The sequence below is a fragment of the Tachysurus vachellii genome, chromosome 20 (genome assembly GCF_030014155.1).
Source record: "Tachysurus vachellii isolate PV-2020 chromosome 20, HZAU_Pvac_v1, whole genome shotgun sequence".
Lineage (NCBI taxonomy): Eukaryota > Metazoa > Chordata > Actinopteri > Siluriformes > Bagridae > Tachysurus > Tachysurus vachellii.
The window spans coordinates 2497862-2525000 of NC_083479.1; the positions used below are offsets into that span (position 1 = coordinate 2497862).

Sequence of the window (27139 nt, forward strand, 5' to 3'; positions counted from 1 at the left end):
AACGTCATCTGAATTCAAGTGAGGAAGTTCCTCTCATTGTTCTGAGTGTTTTGATATGTCACATGCCCATGTTGTAAAAAGTTTTTTGATTTTGTGTGTGTGTGTGTGCCCTGTGATGGGTTGGCACTCCATCCAGGGTGTATCCTGCCTTGATGCCCGATGACGCCTGAGATAGGCACAGGCTCCCCGTGACCCGAGGTAGTTCGGATAAGCGGTAGAAAATGAATGAATGAATGAATAGCACAACTCTGTACTTATAATCTGTATCAGGTATCCATAACATAAATATGTACCTGGTTACAATAAAGACTTACAAAAAACGATTAGTGTCCATGATTCATGTTCATGCTTCTAGGGTTCTCAAGAAATTCTACCGAATGTTATTCTTTCTAGTAAGTGCATCATTCCTACATCATTCTATTATTCTTGCACACGATTACATACATACTCACATCATTTCTGTTCTTTTACACCAGAGGCTACATTTACAGACCTACATTTAGATTTTTTTATTTTTTTTTCCTTTATTGCCCCAAAGGGAATTTGTTTTGCACTCAAGGAAGCCACATTAACATCCAACAACATTACAAAATAGAAGACACAAAAAAAAAAACATAAACAACACAAAAACAGCAATGATAGTGACATACAATAATCAGTCCAATATCTAAAAATGAATCGATAGCTAATTAAAAAATTTCTTTAAAAATTCTATGTGCCTGTGTCTGATCTGTTCAGTAACTGAATGCTCCTCGGTACAAATGATGTAATGGCACGTTTAGTTTTTGTTGGTGGCATTCGAAATCTACATCCAGATGGGAGTAATGAGAACTCTAGGAAAAGTGGGTGGGATGGATCATCCAGTATCCTCAATGCCAGATTGAGGGTATACTGATCTATAAGATTGGAGATGCTTTTAACATCGGATCCAGTAATTTTCCTGCCCATTTTAGTCACCTTATCCAGCATATTCCTGTTCTGGACAGAAAGACCTCCCCCCCCAGCACTGGATGGCGAAAGTCACCACACTCTGAATAAAAGTTAAGTAAAACAATGTCAAAGTCGTTGTGTCTGCATTAAAACTACGCAGTTTCCTCAAAAAATAGAGCCGTTGCTGTGCTTTTGAGTATCTTGCTAGTGTGTTGGCAGACCAGTTGAGTTTATAATCAATAATAGTGCCCAGATACTGTACTTATATTCCATCACAGTCTCAATAACAGTCCATTGAATAGTAACAGGTTGCAATGGATGGTGCTTTTTTTGTAAAGTCAATCACCATTTCTTTTGTTTTAGAAATGTTTAAAATTAGTGAGTTTTGATTGCACCATTCATGGAAGTGGTCAACCTCAGTCCTGTAATCCTGTTCATTATTATTTGTTAAAAAACCGACTAAAGCGGCATCATCTGCAAACTTAATCAGTGAACAGTTAGAATGGTGACTGACACAATCATTAGTATATAAAATAAATAACAATGGTGATAAAACACATCCTTGTGGCACTCCTGTACAGTATTTGTCACAATGGTTCTTGACCGACCGTGACCCGCCCTCACATATTGTTGCCTGCCTATTAAAAAAGTCCTGAATCCACTTTAAAAGAGTGAGATTTACACCCATGCTTGTCAGCTTCTCTATCAATAAGTGTGACTGGATGGTATTAAAAGCTGAGGAGAAGTCTGCAAACAGTATACGTACATAAGAAGCCGGTGTTTCAAGATGTTTGTAAATTCCATTCAGGAGGGTTGTAACAGCATCTTCCACACCCCTTTTCTCTCTGTAAGCAAACTGTAATGTGTCCATTTGAGCTTGGGTTTGTATTTAAAGACGAGTTAAAACAATCCGTTCAAAGCACTTCATAGCAACGGAAGTGAGTGCCACTGGTCTAAAGTCGTTCAGTCCAACTGGTTTGGGTTTCTTAGGAAGTGGTAGAATTTCTGCTATTTTCCATATCTTTGGAACTTTGTGTGTGTCAAGTGATTTCTGAAACAGTCCTTTAAACACTGGACTCAGTTGTTCTTTGCAGCTCTTTAGGACGGTACCTTCCAACCTGTCAGGGCCAGCAGCTTTCCGTGTCCTTATATGGGAGAAGATCCGCCCCACTTCCTCACAGCTTACCCTGATTGATACACTTGTTCTTCCATCAAAGCTGATTGGAGTAGGTGACACGTCACTCTCCCATCTCGCAAAGTGTTCATTCAGGGCATTTGCTTGTTCGACTGAATGCACCGGAGTGTTAGAGTGGTGATGGTTTTGACCTATAATAGTTTTAATACCCCTACACGCCATACGAGAGTTATTTTCCTTAAGTTGTTGTTCAACTTTATCTTTATATTGTCTCTTACCCTGTTTAATTTTCATCTGTATTTCCCTCTGAATCAGCTTCCCTCTACACCTGTCATTTGCTTTAAAGGCTCTTTCTTTATCCACTAACAGTTTTTTAATTTCGGTTGTAATCCAGGGTTTTGAATTAGCAAACTGTTTTACACGTTTTTTCGGGATCACATTGTCAACACAAAAGTTAATATATGACGTGACAACATCCACATGGTCGTCGACATCTACACAGTCAAAAACGCTCCACTCTGTGCAGTCAAAACAGCCCTGCAGAGCTGTCACACTGTCATCGTCCCACACACGCACTGATGCGATTTTAGGTTTTTCCCTTTTAAGTTTTTGTCAGTAAGAGGGCAATAAAAAGACAGATTTCTTTAAAGATTTCTTTTAGATTTCTGTAAAGCTGCTTTTTTGCAATGGTTATCATTAAAAACAACAACAACGCTACGTATATGCATGAAATTGGGTTGAACCAGGTGCTGGAATGAGGTAAAGAAATTTCACAGAAAATCATTACTATCATGTAGCTCATTCCATTCTTAGTTGGAATTGCTCTTACAGTTAAATAAAACGCTAACGATCTGCATTAAATGAAATTCATTTACAAGTTAAATAAAAAAAATAAAAAATAATAATTAAAATCAAATCAAAAATGCATTTAAATGTAGATTTATAAATAATAAAATAATAATAATATAATAATAAATAATAAGAATAATAAGAATAAAAATCAAACAAAATGTCGTGATAAAATTACTCTAACATGTGAGTCGTCGCTTTTAAAATACTAACAAAAATCTAACAATACGAAACGTTCAATTAAAGCAATTTGTTAATAAATTTTAACGGCATCACTGAGCACCGAAATAATGATATGGTCATTTGTACTCTTGCGATTTCATGTTACTGGAAAATGCACTTTATCTGGAAGCCCATCATCTCTTTAGGGTTCAGTTTATAATGTCATGTAAAAAGAAAAAAAAAAAACATTCAAAACTGTAAAGATACAGATTTATTGTATTTTTATTGCTTCACATCATCAACATTTCAGTGTTTCAATTTGAATGAAAGGTTTATTTAGAAATGTACAACTTAAGGAATTACACTGACTCAGAAAATGTTTTATAAATGAATAACAATTTACTCTATAAATTATTAAATAGTTGTTTAATGTATTATCGGCACATCCGCAGTCTGAATGACTCAGAAGTATAAAACCCATCGATGGTTAACACTGCAGGAAGTTTTTGTTTCCCACCACACGGGTCAACGCTCTTTCACGAAACTCGACTATGCGAGTGCCACTGATGAGGTAGGTGAAACCTGCGGAAACATAGGGTGTGAAAAATGCAGCATTTAGCACCATATAACTAGGTATCCAAATTAGCTCAAATTATTTTGGGGATGTTATTAATCAATCGAATACTGACCACTTTCCTCGAAAGCTGCGTCGATTGTTCCTGTCATTCCAGGGAATCTCTTGTCCACCGGTTTAGGGTAACCCACATCCATCTTCTTGTTGTTTGAGTCATAACTTCATAAATAAAAGATTTCTATTAGTGAATAACTTGCATCCTGTCTTCTTTATATTTTTATAATATAACCAAACTCTAATATGTTATACCTGTAATATTTTTTGCCAACAAAAAGCAAAACCCTTCCAGTATACTCATCATAATAGGCAGCAGTGATCTTCTTCACTGTAGCCGGCAAGCCGTAGCTAGTGAGAGACTCTCGCTTTACAACGTCATAAGCATTTAAAGCCCAGACCTTCTGATCTACAGGTTAGAAACACAAGCACACGCTAAATCATCTGTAGCTTAGGTAGGTTCTATATTGCTCTTGTTATCAATAATCACAACATCTTTCAATTCTATCAATAAGTATTTGACGGTATTTTCACCTTTAAAGATGTACACCAAGTCGTCTGATGGATCCTCAAAAGCAGCGTCGATATTATCTGGAAGATCGGGCCAGAAGCTCTTAATCAGAAATTGTTCAACCTGTGGGATCTGAGGGTGGTGGCGCCAGAAAATACTAAACAACAGAAATAAGAAATTACGGTTAGCATAAAAGATGCTTAAAAGAAATATTTTGGATGTTTAATTTTTTTATATCTACACATACTTGTTCTTGAAGAAGTAGGTCTCTCCACGCAGGTTTGTAACAGCATCCATGACCAGATTGGGGTCACAGGCATTAGGAGTGGTTGGAGGTGTGGGCACATCGGGCTCTTCAGGGTTTCGACCTGTTGGATTAATTAAAAACGTTGTTAAATAGATGTTTAGCGTGTCAGCTTCTCAGGATAATTTCTCACAAAATAGCTCATAACCGAAGCTCACCATAGAGAGCCTGAATTTTACTGACGTCGTCTCCAGGAAGAAGGAATTTGTCGACATCTCTGTAGGAGTACCTTGCGTTCATGAGAGCTCCAGGATCTTTAGAATGGTCAAGCCCCAGGGCATGGCCAAATTCATGTGCAGCCACCAAGAACAAGATGTATCCTGGGGAGACCCGATAAATGATGGGAAATTGTGAATCCTGCACATTGCGTTGTGTTTATTGCAAGTTCGATGACGTGTGAATATATTTACCATCAGGAGATTTGAAGGTGAAGGTCTCATCGTCATCAAAATGGGTGTCTCCACCGAGGCCAACAGCGGGGCCAAATGCGTGAGCCAAGAGACCGTCCGGTCCATCAAACGGGGAGCCGTCACCATGATCTAGAAATAGAAACATTCATAGACCTAGCTTAGTATTGCTGAATACACTATTAGCATCAGAATTCACTCACTCTCACTCATCTTCTACCGCTTATCCGAACTACCTCGGGTCACGGGGCCATCTCAGGCGTCATCGGGCATCAAGGCAGGATACACACTGGACGGAGTGCCAACCCATCACAGGGAACACACACACATTCATTCACTCACGCAATCACACACTACGGACAATTTTCCAGAGATGCCAATCAACCTACCATGCATGTCTTTGGACCGGGGGAGGAAACCGGAGTACCCGGAGGAAACCCCCGAGGCACGGGGAGAACATGCAAACTCCACACACACAAGGTGGAGGCGGGAATCGAACCCCCAACCCTGGAGGTGTGAGGTGAACGTGCTAACCACTAAGCCACCGTGCCCCCCGCATCAGAATACATTTGAAAGATAACAATTCAACATCTACTTTGACTTATGAAGACTGAAGAGCTCAGAAAGCAATAGAGTTAATGTCACAAACATACGAGTACAGTGATTGTGAATAGTACTGTGCCTAAGCTTTTACTCAAATGTTGCCTTTCACGGTCTCTAACCTACCCTGTCAACAAAAACTGTTATATAATACATTAAATAAAATTCCCCAATTAAAGTGTTAATTGGAAATGGACTCACCTCCGACAGTAAAAGAGATCATGATGTCGGCTACGCCGCTGTAGATGCGGGTGAACCTCAGAGGAGTGACACGAGCCCAGACTTGCAGCGCTCTATTGATAGACTCGTCCACTTCAGCCACAGACATGTCAGGAGTGTATTTCTCGATCCTGTAGAATAAAAACAACAAAGTTTAACTTTAATTAAACTTAAATCTATTCACCTGATTGTATCATGAAGACAGATAATACGCTATATGCTGCTTAGGTACCTGTAGGTCAAGCTGTTTGTAGACCATTTGTTAGGCAAAGCGCTGGATTTGTATGCAGCTACATCTGGAACTCCACATCTGGGCTTCTTCATCATGTCAATAGTTTCATCGTCAAGAATTCCTGTTACCTTTAAACCAAAAAACTGCTGCATCTGGCTGAGCTTCAAGCTCATCTCACTGGCCTTGCGTCCGAAAGACGGTTTGTTCTCCTCCTTCATGTTGTACAGTCTCTTCAAGTAATTCTGGGTAAAATAGAAAAAAACATGCAGTTAGAAATCTAGGTAAATAAAATTAAAGTTCAATTAAATAATCTTAAAACAAAATTGCCATTCTTACCTTCGCAAACTCTTCGTCGTTCAAGTCATTATTCTGTGGTACAGGGTTTGAGCGAACCCTGAACACCAAGGCAACCAGGATGCACAACTGGTAGTAAGTTTTCATCTTGCTTCTCCTTTAACCAACTGATGGAGTTTGGGCTTTAGTCCGAGTTTTTATAGAAAGAAAAGGGGGGATATTGCTCAAAAGGCTACGTGATTACATCATGAAAGATGACAAACGTAGGAAAATTAAGGATGACTACATATCCTGAATTTTCCCAAAAACAGCCTAAAGCAACTGGGCAACAAAATAAATTCACAAAAACAATCCAAAAAACACAATGTCCATTATTCATGCCCAGTGTATAGACTATGTATTATGTTTATAAAATATACGACTACTGTGAATCATGATGAATCTTTTTTTTTTTTTTTTTTTTTTTTTTAATTTTCTCATTTTCTTTCTATCACTTTGTAGTGAGATCCATCATTAGCTCCATTATGAGCTGTTTTGAATCGTGTTAACGATTTGTCTTTAGTTTGAATCGGTGTCGAATCTGTGGTTTTTTTCTGTTTTATTTTTCTTTTTTTGTGAGGTGTTATTGGTTGACAAATTGTCCACACGTTCCTGTTTTCTGCTGCCTTATGCTGGCTTCCCCAGCTGATGTTGAGCCATATGATGTGAAAAACTCAAACCAAGACACATTACACATCTAAGGCAGGATGTTGGCAAATACTATTGTCTGTATTTGGCTTTTTCAGCTTGACTGCACAAATACATATTGTATTACAATTTTTATAAGATTTAGAATTCACATACTTAGTGGTTAGCACGTTCACCTCACACCTCCAGGGTTGGGGGTTCGATTCCCGCCTCCGCCTTGTGTGTGTGGAGTTTGCATGTTCTCCCCGTGCCTCGGGGGTTTCCTCCCCTGGTCCAAAGACATGCATGATAGGTTGATTGGCATCTCTGGAAAATTAGTTCGGATAAGCGGTAGAAAATGAGTGAGTGAATGAATGTAAATGAAAGTATGATTTTGGTAATCAGTAATAAATAAACCCTATTGCTTCTGTAAAATATACGGACACTGTGGGATTGTCTTTTACGCTTCAAGTAACACTTATTACCTTGAAGATTTAAAACTTTTAAATGGGAGGATAGTGAATGGCAGCCAGAGTTAGGGTTAAGTTTAGGGTTAGGGTTAGATTACGCTGAATCTGCTTATCAGGACCCAAGTGTTTAGAGATTTAATCAAAAAAAGCACAGCTGTCATCACTTATTGCTTTAAATCACAGCTTTTCTTGCACTGATTGAAACTGATCAGCAGCGACGTGTCCTGGGACTTGACACAGGTCTGTGTTGTCATGACCATGTCTTGTTTCCCAGTATCCCACCTTCTGATACAAAGCCATATAGAAGCTTTTCTGTCTGTGTCTCTAATGCCATAATACATCTGTTCATGTAGACTGTTGATTCAGGTGAAGCAGTAGCCTGCAAATTCCCTGCAGCCTGGTTTCACCATTCACTACAAATTTACTAACCTTAGCTCTGAATAATATTATCTGTGCAGTTTAGATCAGTAGATTGTGTCATTGTTGCACGTTTCAGAGTAACTAGATGTCCTGCCAAAATATCACAAGCAAATGATGATGAAATGCTGTTTTTGGAGAAGAAAAGGTTTTTAGAGAAGGAAAAGACATTGCTTTATATCCAGCATCTCATTTTCTCACCAAAGTAACAGTTTGCATAATTTAACTGAGAATTGCTAACAAAGACGGTTGGTCAAACTTTGTGAAGTAAACAGTATAGAGAACGGTATTGATACGTAACATGCATTTTCCTACAATTGAATTAGTTCTTGAAGTAATAGTCAATCCAGAATTAGTGCATCCAGTACTTTGCTTGGGTGCATGAGGTGTTTGGAACAAAACAACACTTTGCCCATGACTGTGGTGTTGTAGCTGCTAGACAATATCATGAGCTATTAAAACAAATTGGATGGTGGTACTGATACCAAAAGGCAGGATATGGTGCTGCCGTTATCCACTTGGCCTACAAAAAAACAATATTGGAGCATTCATTCACTCATCTTCTACCGCTTATCCGAACTACCTCGGGTCACGGGGAGCCTGTGCCTATCTCAGGCGTCATCGGGCATCAAGGCAGGATACACCCTAGACGGAGTGCCAACCCATCGCAGGGCACACACACACACACTCATTCACTCACGCACTCACACACTACAGACAATTTTCCAGAGATGCCAATCAACCTACCATGCATGTCTTTGGACCGGGGGAGGAAACCGGAGTACCCAGAGGAAACCCCCGAGGCACGGGGAGAACATGCAAACTCCACACACACAAGGTGGCGGCGGGAATCGAACCCCCAACCCTGGAGGTGTGAGGCGAACGTGCTAACCACTAAGCCTCCGTGTTCTCCCAATATTGGAGCACACTTGTGTTAATCCAGTTTATGAGTAACAATATTTATTGCCACAAAGATGTAGATTCACAATAAGCAAGTTAGCTGCAAAGAGAAACTACCTGAAATGACAATGAGATAGAAACTGGTATAATGGTGAGATCACCTAGGAGACCAAGTGCTGGTATCTAGGTGAGGTTTCCCATGACAGTAGGAGCTGAGTTACTGTATAAAGAGCAAAAACCAATAACAGCAAGAGGATCAGGGCAAGGATCAATCCAGAGGTACAAAGGATGAAAGCAGTCACAGCAGGAGAAGTGTTCCAGCATCACACTGGCTAGTGTAACAGATAGAACATCGGTTCTTAGGTATTACAGGAGCATACAGGGGCTTAAAAAGGGCGATCAGATGAGAGCAGATTAGATGCAAATGAGACAGGCTCTGTGCAACTTGGGAATTATTGTGACCTAAGGTAGCAAAACCCGCACCGAGAATAAAGACACACTGAACGCTATTAAGACATTTGTACAGTAATTTACTACTTTAACCAGTGCTGTTTCAGTACTCTACTGAATCCTGACTGAAATATGCTATGCATCTGATTCCTATGCAAGTATGTGTTTAGCAGCTAAATGATAATATACAAATGTGACAAGTCTGTTGTTTTTGATGCAAAATGTGTTCTGTGGATTTTAAAGGACAGTTTGTATGTGAATTCTAAATCTTATAAAAATTGTAATACAATATGTATTTGTGCAGTCAAGCTGAAAAAGCCAAATACAGACAATAGTATTTGCCAACATCCTGCCTTAGATGTGTAATGTGTCTTGGTTTGAGTTTTTCACATCATATGGCTCAACATCAGCTGGGGAAGCCAGCATAAGGCAGCAGAAAACAGGAACGTGTGGGCAATTTGTCAACCAATAACACCTCACAAAAAAATAAAAATAAAACAGAAAAAAATCCACAGATTCGACACCGATTCAAACTAAAGACAAATCGTTAACACGATTCAAAACAGCTCATAATGGAGCTAATGATGGATCTCACTACAAAGTGATAGAAAGAAAATGAGAAAATTAAAAAAAAAAAAAAAAAAAAAAAAGATTCATCATGATTCACAGTAGTCGTATATTTTATAAACATAATACATAGTCTATACACTGGGCATGAATAATGGACATTGTGTTTTTTGGATTGTTTTTGTGAATTTATTTTCACCAAATATTACTTACATAGGAACATTATATTTTAAATAGATTTAGCATTTATCTGAACAATTTTTGTTCAATGGTGAAACCAGGCTGCAGGGAATTTGCAGGCTACTGCTTCACCTGAATCAACAGTCTACATGAACAGATGTATTATGGCATTAGAGACACAGACAGAAAAGCTTCTATATGGCTTTGTATCAGAAGGTGGGATACTGGGAAACAAGACATGGTCATGACAACACAGACCTGTGTCAAGTCCCAGGACACGTCGCTGCTGATCAGTTTCAATCAGTGCAAGAAAAGCTGTGATTTAAAGCAATAAGTGATGACAGCTGTGCTTTTTTTGATTAAATCTCTAAACACTTAGATCCTGATAAGCAGATTCAGGGTAATCTAACCCTAACCCTAAACTTAACCCTAACTCTGCCTGCCATTCACTATCCTCCCATTTAAAAGTTTTAAATCTTCAAGGTAATAAGTGTTACTTGAAGCGTAAAAGACAATCCCACAGTGTCCGTATATTTTACAGAAGCAATAGGGTTTATTTATTACTGATTACCAAAATCATACTTTCATTTACATTCATTCATTCATCTTCTACCGCTTATCCGAACTAGCTCGGGTCACGGGGAGCCTGTGCCGATCTCAGGCGTCATCGGGCATCAAGGCAGGATACACCCTGGACGGAGTGCCAACCCATCACAGGGCACACACACTCATTCACTCACGCAATCACACACTACGGACAATTTTCCAGAGATGCCAATCAACCTACCATGCATGTCTTTGGACCGGGGGAGGAAACCGGAGTACCCGGAGGAAACCCCCGGAGGCATGGGGAGAACATGCAAACTCCACACACACAAGGTGGAGGCGGGAATCGAACCCCCAACCCTGGAGGTGTGAGGCGAACGTGCTAACCACTTTCATTTACATGTTTTTTTATATTTTGTATTCTGATTTGGAAAGTTTTAAATGTTTTGCTCATGTCCTATTTCACTGACTTGTGAGTGATTATTTCATGAAGTTTTATTGTAAAGATTTTTAAATAAACTTCTCTGCTCATGATCATGTGGAATGAGACAGAACCGGTCCATTTCTTTGCATTTTATGAAGGATACTATTTATGAATTGTTTTGATTTTATTTAAAGAATTTATTTACGAATACTCTTGGTTTTTTGTTTTGTTGTTAAATCGGAGTAACTTCTCTTATTTTGTCTTGTCTGCAAAGGAAGACAGTTGAGCCATATCCTATAAATGTTTAGTCAAGACAAAGTGATGAGTAACATCATGTCTTCAGTGACAGGATATTGACAAATGCCACTGTCAGTCACACAATCTCAGGTATTACTGTCCCAATAAAACCCAAATTACATCGTCCCAAATATCACTGTCCTAAATATTCTTGTTCCAATTATCACGATCTCAAATCCCACTGTACCGATGTCCCAATTCCCACTGTCCAAAATACCACTGCCACAAATACCACATCTTAAATACCACTTTCCAAGATATCACTGTTCCGAGTATCATGTTGAATACCACTACCGCAATGTACCACATACAACTGTCCTAAATCCCATCGTCCCGAAAAAACTCCGGTTTCCTCCCCCGGTCCAAAGACATGCATGGTAGGTTGATTGGCATCTCTGGAAAATTGTCCGTAGTGTGTGATTGCGTGAGTGAATGAGAGTGTGTGTGTGTGTGCCCTGCGATGGGTTGGCACTCCGTCCATTGTATATCCTGCCTTGATGCCCGATGACGCCTGAGACAGGCACAGGCTCCCCGTGACCCGAGGTAGTTCGGATAAGCGGTAGAAGATGAGTGAGTGAGTGAGTGAGTGGAAGGATACATGTTTTTCATCTTGCCCAGGGACATTAAACTTTGGCTCAGCTAAACGTTGAACTAGGCAGCTAAGTTTTCAGGATAGAAATCTCTCTGACTTGAGTCATGCTAGAACTAGTATGTAGCTTTTCCTCCTAGGCTATATCTTTATATTGTGTAGTTATCTTCGTGTCATTTGTGCACTTTAAATCTTATAACCTCTGTATTATGTTTGGACTTGGATAAAGGAGCTATTTTGTTCTTGAAAACACCACAAAATGATTAACAGCTCAAGTATGATTGATTAATTGGGAGATCTACAGTATTTGTTACCTGTGTTCACTGTCTCTCCAGACGTTTTGAACTGTTACTAAAGAAAAGTGAAGGATTTGTCGTTCTTTTACTGTTAGAGGATTTTACCGTGGCTTGTTTAGTGTCTTTAATTTCCAAATTAAAAGTACTTTTTTATATATAGTATGTGGCTAATATGGCAGCATCACAATAGGCTGAAATTCCAATAGAATATTTTATTTCAAAAGCACAACTCAAAAACACAAGCACAACATGGCAATAAATTATAATAATGGTGATAAATGATAAGTTAATAATACACAAAATATATCGCTATGCACATGAACTTATAATTTCCTTTACAAATGATTCTTCCTGCTGAAGATGAGGCAGTGTATACAGTATAAATATGAAAGAAAAAAAACTAGCACCGCAAGAAGTGGTTGCTTTTCACTATATTCATCAGCCTTCCGTTATTGTACTGGAAAACATTTGGCCCACTGAAGATATAGTAATAACCTGAAAAACATATAGTGTGTCACTTTAGTTAAAGTTGTTGATTTTTATTAGTCAGGGGTTTTGAAATATATTTTAAATACTGACCATATTCCTGAAAAGCTGCAGTAACTTTGTTGGTTACTCTTGGGAAGCTTGTTGTCACTAGTTTCGGAAAGCCTCTGTCCATCACCTTCCTGTTCATGTCATAGCTGGAAAAAAAAAAAAATACTACTTAACATCTTGAAAAAGGGATCGAAATTATTTGATGGATTTAATATAGCTAGACAATCTGAGTTACCTGTAGTATGACCCGCCAACGAAAAACAACAGCTTTGAGGAATATTGGTCATAAAGTGCGGCGTCGATCTGCGTCACTGAAGCTGGCAAACCAAAGCTACGGAGATTCGTGCTTCTCACGATGTCATAACCACTTAGAGCCCAAACCTTCTGACCTAAAAATCATAAGCACAATTTAACACCAACTTACACCATCTAATACCGCTATTAGACTGGAATTGTTTGCAATATAGAGATATGTTTTACCTTTAATGATGTACACCAGATCAGCTGATGTGTGCTCAAAAGCAGCATCGATATTATCTGGAAGCTGAGGCCAGAAGAACTTGATCAGATATTGTTCGGTGTCGGTGAGCTGTGGGTGGACGCGCCAGAAGAACCTGAACAACAGAAATCAGCATTAAACGGTCAGACATCTCAAAAATGGATTAGAAATGGATTAAAGAGGTCAATGATTTATTTTGAGGTCCATGTGTACCTGTCCTTGAAGAAGAGCTTCTCTCCACGCAGGGTTGTAACAGCATCCAGGACCAGATTGGGGTCACAGGCATTAGGGGTGACTGGAGGTACGGGGTCAGGCTTATCAGGATTGACAGTACTTGTGCCTGTTGAAGTGGGTTTTATTTTGTTAATTATATGCTGGGGAATTTACCAAAAGCTTTTTCTAAAGTTTAACAGAAACATACCATAAAGAGCCCGAATTCTATTAACATCATCTCTGGGCAGAACAAAAGTGTCAGGATTGCTGTAGCTGTATGTCGGATACATCAGAGCACCAGGAACATTGGAATGATCAAGGCCCAAAGAGTGTCCAAATTCATGAGCAGCCACAATGAACAGGTTGTATCCTGTGGAAGAATACCTGTTGTTTACGATGCACATTTCATATCGGATTGTATATGTTTTTTTTTTTAACAAAGTGTGAGGCATAATCACCTCTAGAAGATTTGAAGGTAAAGGTCTCATCGTCATCGAAATGTGCGTCTCCGCCGATGCCGGGAGAAGGGAAAAATGCATGGGCCAAGATACCATTAGGTCCATCAAATGGAGATCCATCACGGTGATCTGGAAATGGAAGATTTTACAATTTATGTCTTTATTAATGTGAAAATATCGATTTTGTCCAGTGAGAAAAATCTTTATTAAAATATTCTGCAATTTTCTGCCAGAAATATTTTTCAGGACTCGGTGCTAAATAAAGCAGGAGACTCACCTCTAACAACAAAAGAGATCATGATGTCGGCTACGCCGCTGTAGATGCGGGTGAACTTCAGAGATGAGACACGAGCCCAGACTTGCAGCGCTCTCGTGATAGAGTCGTCCACTTCAGCCACAGACATGTCAGGAGTGTAATTCTCGATCCTGTAGAATAAAAACAACAAAGTTTAACTTTAATCATAAGGTTAACTTTAATTGTAAATCTATTCACCTGATTGTTTCAAGAAAATAGAATGGTATGACTTAATACCCTATACACTGCTTAGGTACCTGTAGGTCAATTTGTTTGTAGACCATTTGTTAGTAAAAGCTCTGGATTTGTATGCAGCAACATCTGGAACTCCACATCTGGGCTTCTTCATCATCTCCATAGTTTCATCGTCAAGAATTCCTGTTACCTTTAAACCAAAAAACTGCTGCATCTGGCTGAGCTTCAAGCCCATCTCACTGGCCTTGCGTCCGAAAGACGTTTTTTTCTCCTCGTTCATGTGGTACAGTCTCTTCAAGTAATTCTGGTTAAATCGAAACAATTATTTTTTTTAGAATAAAGTTTAAAACCTGGTTAAAAAAAAAAAATAAATGTAATTTTAAGTGGAAGAATGCAATGTCATTCTTACCTTCGCAAACTCTTCATCGTCCTTAACAATAGATTGTGGTACAGGACCTGAGTGAACCCTAAGCACCAGGCCAACAAGGACGCACAACTGGTAGTAAGTCTTCATCTTGCTTCTCCTTCAAGAGACTGATGTCGTTCAGGCTTCACCACTTGCGTATATATATAGGATAAAGAACGGGGTATTGAGCAACACCCTGAGTCATATGATGGTAAATGAAGATAAGGAAGGAAATTATGGATGACTTCATACTGTATAGTGAATTTCCCCTGTATAGAGCTTACACAAAAGAATTTCATTTACACAGATGTTTTATAGCTAAAAATATTTTGGAAACATGAGATTGGATGTGAGATCACACACGTTAATCAAAACAATTGTACAGTATGTTGAATGTTACAACGGTGCCATAAAAGACATTAACGTTAAAATTAAATAGCTTTGTTTTTCTCTCGTGCACTGTCACCGAGTAAAATAGACAATCGTTCAATTAAACGTTAATATGAACATCATATTTTTAATTGTTTCCTTCCAGTCTATTAAATGAATTGTGCAATTGATCAGCTTCTAATGACGCATAAATCACATGGTACAGTACGTTAGGCAGTTTTTAGTGTTGTGTGTAGGATTCTGGTTATGAATCATTTGTGCGTGTGTGTGTGTGTGTGTGTAGGTGTGTGTGTTATTCTGGCTGGTCTGGATTTAAAATTTGTCCATATACGGTAAATAATTACTCAACACATGATGATTAACTTCACACTTTCGATGGCAGGATGTTTAAAAATAGCACTATATCAAATACCTCAGTTGCCATTATTCCAGGTGCCACTGTCCCATTTTCCATTACCTCACACGTCACTATAATAAATACCACACTCCCATATATCATTGTATTAAATATCACGGTACGAATGACCACGTGGCCAGACGCAACTGTACCTAATATTACAGTTACATGCCACTGCCTAAATACCACAATCCTAGATACCTCTGTCTCAAATACCACTGCCCTACATACCCTTGTCCCAAATATCACTGCATTAAATACAACCATTCTAAACACCACTGTCCCAAAGATTACTGCATTAAATACCACCATCCCAAACACTACAGTCCAACTTGCCACTTTATCAAATAACACTGTATTAAAATAATACAATCCCAAACACAACTGTCCAACACTCCACTGTCCCAAATACCGTTGTCTCAAGGTCCACTACCCCACAGACCACCATCCCAAATATCACTCTAAATACCACTGCCCCATATTCTAATCTCACTGTATTAACTAACAACATCCCAAATACTTCAGTCCAACTTTCTACTTCATCAAATACTCCTGTCCCAAATATCACTGTCTGAGTTACCTCTCTATTAAATACCTATGTTCCAAATATTACTACCTCATATACCCACTCACTCACTCTCTCATTTTCTACCACTTATCCGAACTACCTCGGGTCACGGGGATCTCAGGCGTGATCGGGCATCAAGGCAGGGTACACCCTGGATGTAGTGCCAACCCATCGCAGGGCACACACACTCTCATTCACTCACGCACTCACACACTACGGACAATTTTCCAGAGATGCCAATCAACCTACCATGCATGTCTTTGGACCGGGGGAGGAAACCGGAGCACCCGGAGGAAACCCCCGAGACACGGGGAGAACATGCAAACTCCACACACACAAGGCGGAGGCGGGAATCGAACCCCCAACCCTGGACGTGTGAGGCGAACGTGCTAACCACTAAGCCACCGTGCCCCCCTACCTCATATACCAGTCTACCAAAATATGGTATTCCAGTGGACTTAAATCAAATACCACTGATCCAAATACTAAAACCACAAATAAAATATTACCGCCACGAACTTTCCTAAATCCATTAAGGTCCTCCAAAATCCCACTGTTTCAAATAAACCCTCCAGGACTCTAGTCCTTCCTTGGGCATGTCTGAACTTGTTAACAGCATCAATGAAGAAAATTACAGCCTTTAGCAGAGTCACGATATTCAGCTACATCTCATTTTGTGTCCTCACTAAAAATACCATTATTAAACACCTGCTTTAAGTAAAAAAGATTTTTTTTTACTATTTTTTCATTTAAAAAAAAGTCTCGGCTTATTTCGATCTGTACGTGATTATTAATAGACGTAAGAAATTTAGGGTAAGATTATGGAGTTAGAATAGAGTTTAATACCCCGATACACAAACTGTTGTATATCCTTTATAGAGCATGATCAGGGGTTTTAATAGTGTTTCACCAGATCTACTTAACTTTACTAAAAATCTGCAGACGTTACAACATGAGAAATGGTGAAACTTCTAGACAAGTGAATAAAACTTCCTGACTTAAAGATTATACGAAACATTTCATACTACATGCAGCTACAACAGGCTTCCTCTGAGTATTTCACTCCTACAGATCTAAAACAAGCCCAGACAAAAATTACCAAACATCTTCAAATGGATCCCACATGTTTTATTGTATACAAACATAGCTGTGAGAACTCTTGGAACTTCCGAGCGACATCACAGAAACATGAACCGTTTCCGACTTGCTTATGCAAGACTTTGTTACGGTTCCTATGAGGTTTTGTTGTACTACACAATTGGATCATTTCTAACCACTTCCTTTTATGAACCTAGCAAGATATTTTTACACATAATATCTGAGTAGCTGTCATGTGTTACTATATTTAAATAGTACTGAAAAGCAATGCATGGATAGCTTGATATAAATTGATAATTTAATTAAAACTTACTATTTAGTCCTAATCTTTTCATTTCAACGTTCAAATTCATCTGTTATAAATCGCACAAATGCATGTTTGGCATCTAGTGCAGATTATAGTGTCTCATTTATTATAACGTGTTGTATTTTGCATATCCTGAACATTTATTCCATAATATTACCAATGCATCAGTCTCTTTTGTTTATTTATTTTTATTTTTTTCCCCTAACCGTTATTTTACTCATAAATCTCTACGAACGCCGTTTCCTTTTTTTCACGCGCTTCTATGTAAATGTCCAAAGCGTGAGAAATCTGAATACAAATTCACACGAATTTGAAAAACATCAAATCATTTCACCAGAACACACTTTCCAAATGTTTCTCCTCTTCCTTATTACTGTATTTTATCTTGCACAGGCTGTTATTACATAACGGTTTCACAGAAGAGTTCTTTTTTCTTTAGCATAAGCTATGGATGATGAAATTGTTGTATGTGATTTAAAAAAAAAAAAAAAAAAAAAAAAAAAAAACATTCAGATGCTGGATTATTGTTTATTTATTTTATAATATTTATTGTACATATTTATTTATGTACTACCTCTGAACATGTCCTTTTAAGATTATTGCTTGTGACAGATTTGAGATTAGGTTATGGAAGAAAATGGAAGATAAAAATACTGAACTTATCAAGCTCCATTTTACAATAAAGATCCTCCCCGGTGTTTTTTTAAAGAACATTTCAAGGAAACGTATTATTGTGGTTGGATGACAATAAGACTGGATGAGTGCTTTTATTAATGAGAGCAACGTCAAGCAGAATCTGAATCATAAAATGTAGGCGTAGGGCAGGCGAGGCACAAACAGGACAAACTGGGCAAGGGCAAAAACTCACAAAAGGAACCAGGAAGTCAAAAAAAAAACAAAAAACAGGACAACAAATCACATTAATGTCAGGCTGGCAGTAATCGGATGTGAGAAACTAATGAGTGTATTACTTTGCAATGTGTTTGTGAGTAAGTGTGTGTGTGTGTGTGTGTGTGTGTGTGTGTGAGTGATGAACATGAAGTAAACAGGTTTTTCACTTCATTCTTTTTCCACATCTTCAACAACAACAAAATTATTCCTAGTAGTCTGCACTGTTTGTCTTCCAAAACACGTGTGAGTGTGCAAACGTAAGGTTCACAGTGAGTTCTGTGGAACTGTTTATTTAATGAATCACCAACCGATCGGTTAAACGGGACACGCAAATTAAACGCACGACCATTTCGTATTTTTTTTCCTTCTAAATTATTAGTATTAAAAAGATCCAGATATAAAATTCCACTTGGATGAATTCTGGCTTTCTAAATATTGCTAAAAAAAAAATTCTCTGCATAGAATTTGAATGAATTATTTTATCTTTTGCAGTTTGAATGTAATCAAGGAAAAAAACACATAATTTACATCTCATTTTGTTGTGACTTTTTACACTGAGATTATTATTTAACACAGGGTTAATATCTCTATAATCCCCTGGGTTTAAAAACGGTGTCATTTAGACACGTGTCATTTAGATGCTGTGTTTTGGAAGTACAGCTTTTTCCCCTGGGTTATGAAACTCGACACTGAAGCAGGATTATGGAGGCTTTTACAGCATTAACTCCACGTGTAGTGTGTGAAACGATGTGACTTTAGAACTTTACGGATAGTTTACTGACACCCAATCAGAAAACCACTCAGTAGATAGAGTCTGGCGGCAATACACTGAATGTCACTGAAGTGTGAGCAGTAGCATAAGATGGATATCAACTTGGTAAAGAAGACACGACAAACTATAAAACAGAATGGTGCAGAATGACACAAGTGAACTTTTTTCTCACTGATGTGAAAGCGTGACACGAGCCATTATTTAAAGCAGTCACAAGCTGTATTATATATAAATATATACGCAAATAAAAATCAGAAGGTTAATCCAGGGGAACACGGTGGCTTAGTGGTTAGCACGTTCGCCTCACACCTCCAGGGTTGGGGGTTCGATTCCCACCTCCGCCTTGTGTGTGTGGAGTTTGCATGTTCTCCCTGTGCCTCGGGGGTTTCCTCCGGGTACTCCGGTTTCCTCCCCCGGTCCAAAGACATGCATGGTAGGTTGATTGGCATCTCTGGAAAATTGTCCGTAGTGTGTGATTGCGTGAGTGAATGAGAGTGTGTGTGTGTGTGAGTGAATGAGAGTGTGTGTGTGTGCTCCCTGTGATGGGTTGGCACTCCGTCCAGGGTGTATCCTGCCTTGATGCCCGATGACGCCTGAGGCTCCCCGTGACCCGAGGTAGCTCGGATAAGCGGTAGAGAATGAGTGAGTGAGTGAGAGTGAGAGGTTAATCCAGGGTTTAAGAAATGGCAGATTAGGAAGAGCCTGGAGTAACGGTGAATCCCCGGTAAAGTAGGAGCAGTGTAAAAGAAAAAATCAAACAACAAAACTCTTCAAATTCTCATACAAAAAAATCAGTGTTTAGATTTTTATAAATGCTAGTGAAAGAATACATTTCCAGCATTTGGCAGATGCCCTTATTCAGAGCGACTTACATTATCTCATTAGTGGTTTTTTTTATACAACTGAGCGTTAAGGGCCTTGCTCAGGGGCCCAACAGTGGCAGCTTGGTGGACCTGGGATCAAACTCACACCCTTCCGATTAGTAGCCCAAACACCTTAAACACTAGTCTACCACATGCCCCTACATGTAAAGAATATCCCTAATCTTTGTGGTCAGAAGTGAAGCATGCATGTGAAGTGTTTTGGGGAAATATCGTGTTATACCATTGTAATTGTGGTTAAAGTTTTCCAACAGCTGCTTTCAAAAAGCTTTAGGTATTGAGAAATCGTCCGATGATACACAACAGTTGTGGGTGTTCACAGCTTAAAAAAACATGCACACGAGATAGTTCTGAGTCAAAGCGGAGACGTGGCTTTAAAAAAAGAGAAACATGTCTGATTTGTGTATAACGTGTAATGCCACAAGATATAGTTCGTCTTACATACGCTGTCATACTGAGTCATATCTAGTGCATGACATGCGATGGACAATTATATATATTTGTTATGTATCTCTTTTAACATGGTCTTGATTTGGTCAGTGTCACTAATTCCTTCCTGCCAAAGTCTTCAAAAGACCCGAGCACAAAGCTGACCAATATTAGTGAAAATAAAGCAATATCAAAATAAAGAAATCTGAAACAATTATGTTTTTATACCACACCACACGTATCACTAAACCAGGACAGACGAAGAACGGGAAAATGTCTTTTTTTGCCATCAAACGTTCAGTTTTGGGGGTTTAGTGTCCGCTGTAGCTTTAGATTCCTGATCCTGACCCACATGAGTGGAAGTTTTAACGTGTTGACATTTATTTTACAAGCCTGAAAAAAAATATATATATATAAATATATATATATATATATATATATACATTTTTTTTTACATGCGATGAATTGTTTATTTAAATTACTAAACCCTTTCCTTTGAGCTCAGACCAGTCTGACAGTGTGAACACAGAATGGTAAACCAGGTAAACTTTAGAGACTCTAGAGTCTGTGGGTCAAAGTCGAGATCACAATATTTCCTCGTTCCATGTTTGAAGTGAACATTAATTGAAGCTCCTGATCTGAAGCTGCACTTCTGCTACCAGACTACTGCATGAATAAGAACCTGCACACATGTTCCTATTAAAGTGGCCGGTAAGTGTACCTTAAGCTATTTATTATTTTAAAGTACAGTCTGACTCGTTGATAATGTTATCTGGACATTTATTTTATCTTTTATTAATCCAGCGAAGGCTATAAAAGGACCCAAGCACGGGCGTGTTCCTACAGGTCTGGTGTTTATTGAGGTTACTGTATGAGTGCGTGGGTGTAAATGGATTTTCCCCAAACTGTTCATCCTGAGGGCCGATTGACTCAAAACTTCCAGACGTGGCCGGTGCCGAGCCCATGGCCGTATCTGATTATAGCTGTTGATACAGGAAGATAACCTTCTCTTATGTAATAGTTTCAGGGTTGTATTTCAGTATACTTTAAAACGTGTGCATGTGCACTGTCTCTCACAAAAAAAAAAAACTCATAATGACTCCTTTTTTTTTTAGATTTGCGATGAAGATGAAGTTAAAAATAGAACCTTGTTCCCTCATTTCTCTCAGTTGCACACGAATATTCTGGACTAATCAATGAGTCAAATTTGGTTTTAAACAATTTTGCCTAAATTGTACGTAAAATTACTTCCCTTTACGCTTCCTTGGGATCTGGCAGCAGTTTAAATAGCAAACTCACCCACATTTTTACTTCTTCACACATCAAACACACCAAACTGAGCCTGAGGCCTGATGGAAGAAGGGCATGATTCAGCGACACGCTCGAGGACCCGAGTGGGAAATCCTGTAGTACACAGTGTTGTGGTTCAGTGTTTACATTCGTGTTTACTGCTAAAAGAGTTAAGATGTGCTTGACGAGTTTGAACTGATTTACCGGAAGACCAGGAAGCAGCATCTGGCCTTCTGTCGGATGTGTCGCTCTTTTTTAATGAGTAAAGTAAGAGTAACGTAATGTCTTGCTTAGGGGTTTTTCTTAGTTACCAAAAAAAGTAAAAAACCCGCAATTGTGTCAGACTAATTTACACGCAAGTTGGCTACAATTTCACCAAAATTTGTAATCACATCATCAAAAATAAATAAATTAAATAAATAAACAAGTATGCCCTGCAATGGGTTGAATGAATGAATAAATAAATAAGTAAATAAGAATAATAATAAGAAGAAGCAGAAGAAGATTAATAATAATAATAAGAAAAAGTCACGCTTCATGTCTGGACCAAAACATTATTATTCTTCTATACACAACACTATAACTGTTTCACTTACAATAAAGAAAATAAAAAACACTTTCTCCTGAAATCTAAACAATGTCTCCTTACAGAAAACCCTATTTATATATTTTAAAAATCTGCTCAATTGTCGATTAATCAACACGTTCTGACCAATCAGAACCCAACAACGCTGCTCGATAAAGGATAATTTTATGCCACGAATTTTCATTTCAGTGCTTCACTGTGTAGCGATCCACCAGCTCCAGTCAGACTCTGCGATACTAAAGAGGAGATGTGAACCCCATGTGATCTTTTACATCAATACAACATTTATCAGACTGTTATATTTATAATCACACCCCCAGTGTCACCCATATGAGGATGAGGTTCCCCCTTCAGTCTGGTTCCTCTCAAGGTTCCTTCCTTTACCATCTAAGGGAGTTTTTCCTCCCCACAGTCACCTGAGTCACCTCAGACTTGCTCATTGGGGATAAATACATACACATTGTGAACTAAATATATCTTATATTAATCTTGAATTTTGTATTTTATTAATCTTTATATTATTCTTTATATTAACCTTTTGTTCTATGTTTATGTTCTGTAAAGCTGCTTTGAGACAATGACAATTATAAAAAGCGCTATACAAATAAACTTGAATTGAATTGTGTGAACAGTTAATGATATATAAAGTTACTTAAAAAAAAAATGTGTTCATGAATTCTGCACCTTTATTTACATTTACAGCATTTAGGAGATGCACTTATCCAGTGTGACTTACATTTTTGATCTCATTTTTTTATACAACTGAACAACTGAGTGTTAAGGGCCTTGCTCAGGTGCCCAGCAGAGGCAGTCTGGTGGACATGGGATTTGAACTCACAACCTTCCAATTGGTAGCCCAACACCTTAACCACCGCAAACATGTCTCCCATGAAGCTCCATGTCGCAAAATAGATCCGGGTTAATTAATAATAAGAAACCTCTCGATGACGTAGGAGGGTAGGCTGTGTTATTGTGACTTATTAATCTTTAGAGAAGTGTCTGATTTGTACAGCAGGTTTCTGAGCTCGGTCTGATATAAATATACAATAATAAATATGCCCTCTAGTGGTCAACTCCGTAAATGCAGCCTAATACCCACAAACACTCAGTCTGAATTAATTCTTACTTCTCTTCCAGTCCATCTCTATAATAATAAAGATAGATTATTTTTACAAAGTAAAAGCTGTACATTTACAAAAGGAATGATACTGAAGTTACACATTCATACAGTAATTTACTGGAACTGAATCACCAGGTAATTAAAAACATGTATGGAATGAGTCTCCAGTGTCAGACGAGTGGAATAAAACACTTCAGGTTTTACGTTTTAACAATAATTATCTCTGGGCTGCCAAATTAAAAATCATAGCACTAAAAGTCAATATAGCTGAAATTATCATTGTATGTTTATGTTTTGTCTGAATAATATTACACAAGTCAATCTTATACACAGGGTTTTGACGAGTTTTTTCACTCTATCAAGGTCACATTACAAATCAGGATGAGTTGTGTGTTTATGGCCGTACAGAAACCACACAGTCAGCAGTCTCTCCTGATTACTAACAGAAAGCACAAGGCTGATAAGACAACAGTCTATAAAAAGAAACCACAAAGCCAGAATATTGTAGACTTAGCAATCTCTACTGATTACTAATTCAACGCAGAGTTTAACTGTTCCATTTATTATTTATTTCTGAGACAATCAGGCAGCCCATAAAATCCTACAGATCGATACGGGTGCTAACTGTCAGTTAAGATACATATCAGATATCCGAATGAGGGAAAATTGTGAGATCGGTGGCTTTGACCTCTCCTCTGACCTCTCCTCATCATCGAGGGGTTTGTGCTTGTGACTAGAAGCTCAAGGAATATAATTATTTTCATGCATGTAAAAAAAAATCACATTGAAAAAGAATGGAAAGTCTCACCGTATCGTTCCATCTACACCGATTTTAATGACATTGTTCTGAAATGACTCAACATTTTAGCAGTTGAAGGAAATACATAATGCTCCCAGACAGAAACATGTGCTGTGGTTTTGTCACGATACATTCAGTGATTTTACAGGAGATCAGGTGGTCAGTCAGTCCTGTCACAACATGGCACAGGAACGGTATTGGCAGTAATTACTTGTTTGCTCTTTTTTTTTTTGCCTTTGCCACCAGGAGGATGAGATTTACACATATGGAAACTAACATTTGACACGTAAAGAGACATAAAGTCAAGGTTGTGCGCATAAATGTTATAACATAAAGTCCTGGTTGTGATATAACACTAGGACTAAATCTAAGGCACCCTTGATATCAGCAGGTCCGCTCTAACCAAAGCAGTTCAGGTGGAATACATATACGTGTGTTAAATATGTTCTATGTTACACTGCAGCTTTATATAGTGACACACTGTGGTAACAACATTCACTGTACAAATACAAAAAAATTGACATCGCATATATATATATATATATATATATATATATATATATATTATCACAATTTCAGATGATTCACACCGGCGGTTCAAGTAAGTGTACACGATTTCAGTAGGAGGTAAGAAAGGAGCCTGGTGTACGATAAAGCGCCGTACAGTCGGTGCTTTCTGAAGCTCTGTGCTAATCTGGAACGTGAGATGAAGTAAGACTCACTTTCTGTGCAGCTGATGTTGGGTCAAGATTCCTGAAGTGTAAAAAAAAATAACAAACGATATCTGTGCAGAGAGAGAGATAGGAGAAAGAGAAAGAGAGGGAGAGAGAGAGTAAGAAAGAGAGCAAGCGAGAGCAAAAGAGGGTGAACAAGAGAGCGAGCAAGGGGGAGAGGGGGAGAAAGAGAGAGAGAGAGAGAGGGAGAGAGACGGGGGGAAGTGAGAGAGGGAGAAAGAGAGATAAAGACAGAGAGAGAGAGAGAGAGAGAGAGAGAGAGAGAGAGAGGGGGTGAGAGAGAGAGAGAAAGAGAGAGAGAGCGAGTAGAGAACGGATAATGGACATAGCAACTGGATTCCTAACGACTTCGACTTGAATTAGTATCATTTACTCCTCAGAGTCTAACAAAGAAATGAATCTATTACTTAATCAGTCTGTTTTTTTTCTCCCACAGCACTTACACGTCATGAAATGCTTTATAAACGTGCTTCATAAAATGTTTCACAAGGAGGACAAGGCTCATAAATTAGAAATAACAACAGAAATTTAACGAGTCATAAACAAAAACATTACAGGCTGAAATTAGGGATGTATCGATGGATGGTTTTTCTCTGACTGACCAGTTACCTGCTTCGTATTCATCAATCAGACGAGTCGCGGGACGTTTTATTCAGCCGTGTTTATGTTGTGTGCCGCTGTCTGCTGCTTGAAACGAACTCAAGCTGAGATAAAGATACGTGTTTACAAGAGAGACCGATTCCCCGTACAGATACCGGCATCGATGCATCCCTAATAAAAAATATTAGAAATAAAATAAAGCGCTTAGATTCGTTCAGTAAACACTACCAAAGTAGCTTACAGTATTTCTGAAAAAGTAGCACAATGTGAAATTAATTCCTTCAGTCAATTCCTTCAAAGACGTGGCGCCATTACACAACAGAAAAAAGGCAAATACAGTATGGTTAAAAAAAAAAAATATTAATAATAAATTATAAAAAAAAAAATTAAATTAAATAAAATCAATTCCAGTTGATTTCCGTATTGACATCTTTTCCATATTATTAACATTAATCTGTCCCTAATCTAATTTTCCCCTTCTATAATACTTAAACTAAATCAGTCACAGAGCACGAAATCGACCACGAAACAAAACGTGATTTGTGATAACAATAACATGATTACTGATTATGCCTTAGAGCTGAAATATATATGATTCGTGATTAGTTATGGTTCTCAGGATCAATCGATATCAGGTTTTGACAGCATTCCTAGGTAGATAAATGTAAATAAAAAGAAAAGAAAATAACCCGCTGACATCTCCATCGACTGCTCACCGGGTTCACGCTAGCAAGCGACACGTCCTGTGGGAGATGACGGACGCTAAAATAATCGACTATATGATTTACTTGTATCGCACCGTCGTTTTGTCGCTCGTTAGTGTGAACGTTGGATTCGTAGTTTCTCGTGAGACCGTATGATAGAGTATGTCAGCGTTGTGCATAAAGAAAGCGTGCGTGTCGTCTCCTTCCGACAAAGCTCTGATCAAATCAGTGATCAACCAACACAAACGGAGGCCTTTCCATAGCAGGGAAAGTCTCTCCGAACTACACTCAGCACACTGAACTAGAGGATTGTGGGTACGTCCAGCTGCTGCTCAGTTCCCCGTCAGGGCTGGAGACGAGCAGCCGGGTTTCGCGGCGTCTGATCTCTGAGATCCGCCGCCGTGTTTGTCCCCTCGCCTCAACTTCAATTCGTCTTCTGGGACTCGACGTGCAGCACGGGCCAAACGCCATACAGGAACTGCAAAGCCAAAGAATGAGAGGATGAACTAAATGAAGTGAGCAGAGTATCAGATGGACTGAAAATTTATCTAGAAAGATGGAGAGACAGAGAGAGAAAGGACCGCAGAGCCGCAGACCGAACGATGAGACACAGAGACAGACGTACGAGGAAAAAATAAATAAACAATCAGTAAAATTAAAAAAAAAGAAACAGACAAAACATATTAAATAAACAGATGGAGAAAGAGGTGCACAAACAAATACATGGTTAAAACGAAGAGAAGGACAAAATCGGTTAAGTAGACAGATGTGGAGTTTCGGGTAAGTTAAGTGACGCAGAGATAATCAGTTCAATAAGGAGACAGACAGATGGAGGGATAAATAGACAATCGGTTAAGTTAAGAGTTAAATGAAAAGACAGACAATCAGTTAAATGAA

At 38.6% G+C, this 27139-nt stretch overlaps 2 protein-coding genes across 2 annotated transcripts in view; both read right to left on the reverse strand.

Annotated features, from left to right (window-relative positions):
- Window positions 1-3340: 3340 nt before the first annotated feature.
- LOC132863667 (uncharacterized) lies at window positions 3341-14814 on the reverse strand. The gene is made up of 20 exons (XM_060896610.1): window positions 14680-14814; window positions 14333-14574; window positions 14058-14206; window positions 13781-13909; window positions 13531-13692; window positions 13323-13449; window positions 13091-13224; window positions 12846-12999; window positions 12653-12756; window positions 12481-12568; window positions 6314-6428; window positions 5978-6219; window positions 5728-5876; window positions 4930-5058; window positions 4678-4839; window positions 4463-4583; window positions 4239-4372; window positions 3960-4113; window positions 3766-3869; window positions 3341-3658 (listed from the first exon to the last, which is right to left on the reverse strand). Exons 1-20 carry the CDS (start codon window positions 14782-14784, stop codon window positions 3564-3566), a joined length of 2799 nt encoding a protein of 932 aa, XP_060752593.1. The 5' UTR covers window positions 14785-14814; the 3' UTR covers window positions 3341-3563.
- A 9406-nt stretch (window positions 14815-24220) lies between these two features.
- The window catches only part of acer3 (alkaline ceramidase 3), an 11791-nt gene continuing 8872 nt past the window's right edge, over window positions 24221-27139 (reverse strand). Inside the window, exon 11 of the mRNA XM_060896025.1 lies at window positions 24221-26720. Coding sequence (XP_060752008.1) covers window positions 26667-26720 — 54 coding nt within the window. The 3' untranslated portion in view covers window positions 24221-26666. The remainder of the gene's footprint in view (window positions 26721-27139) is intronic.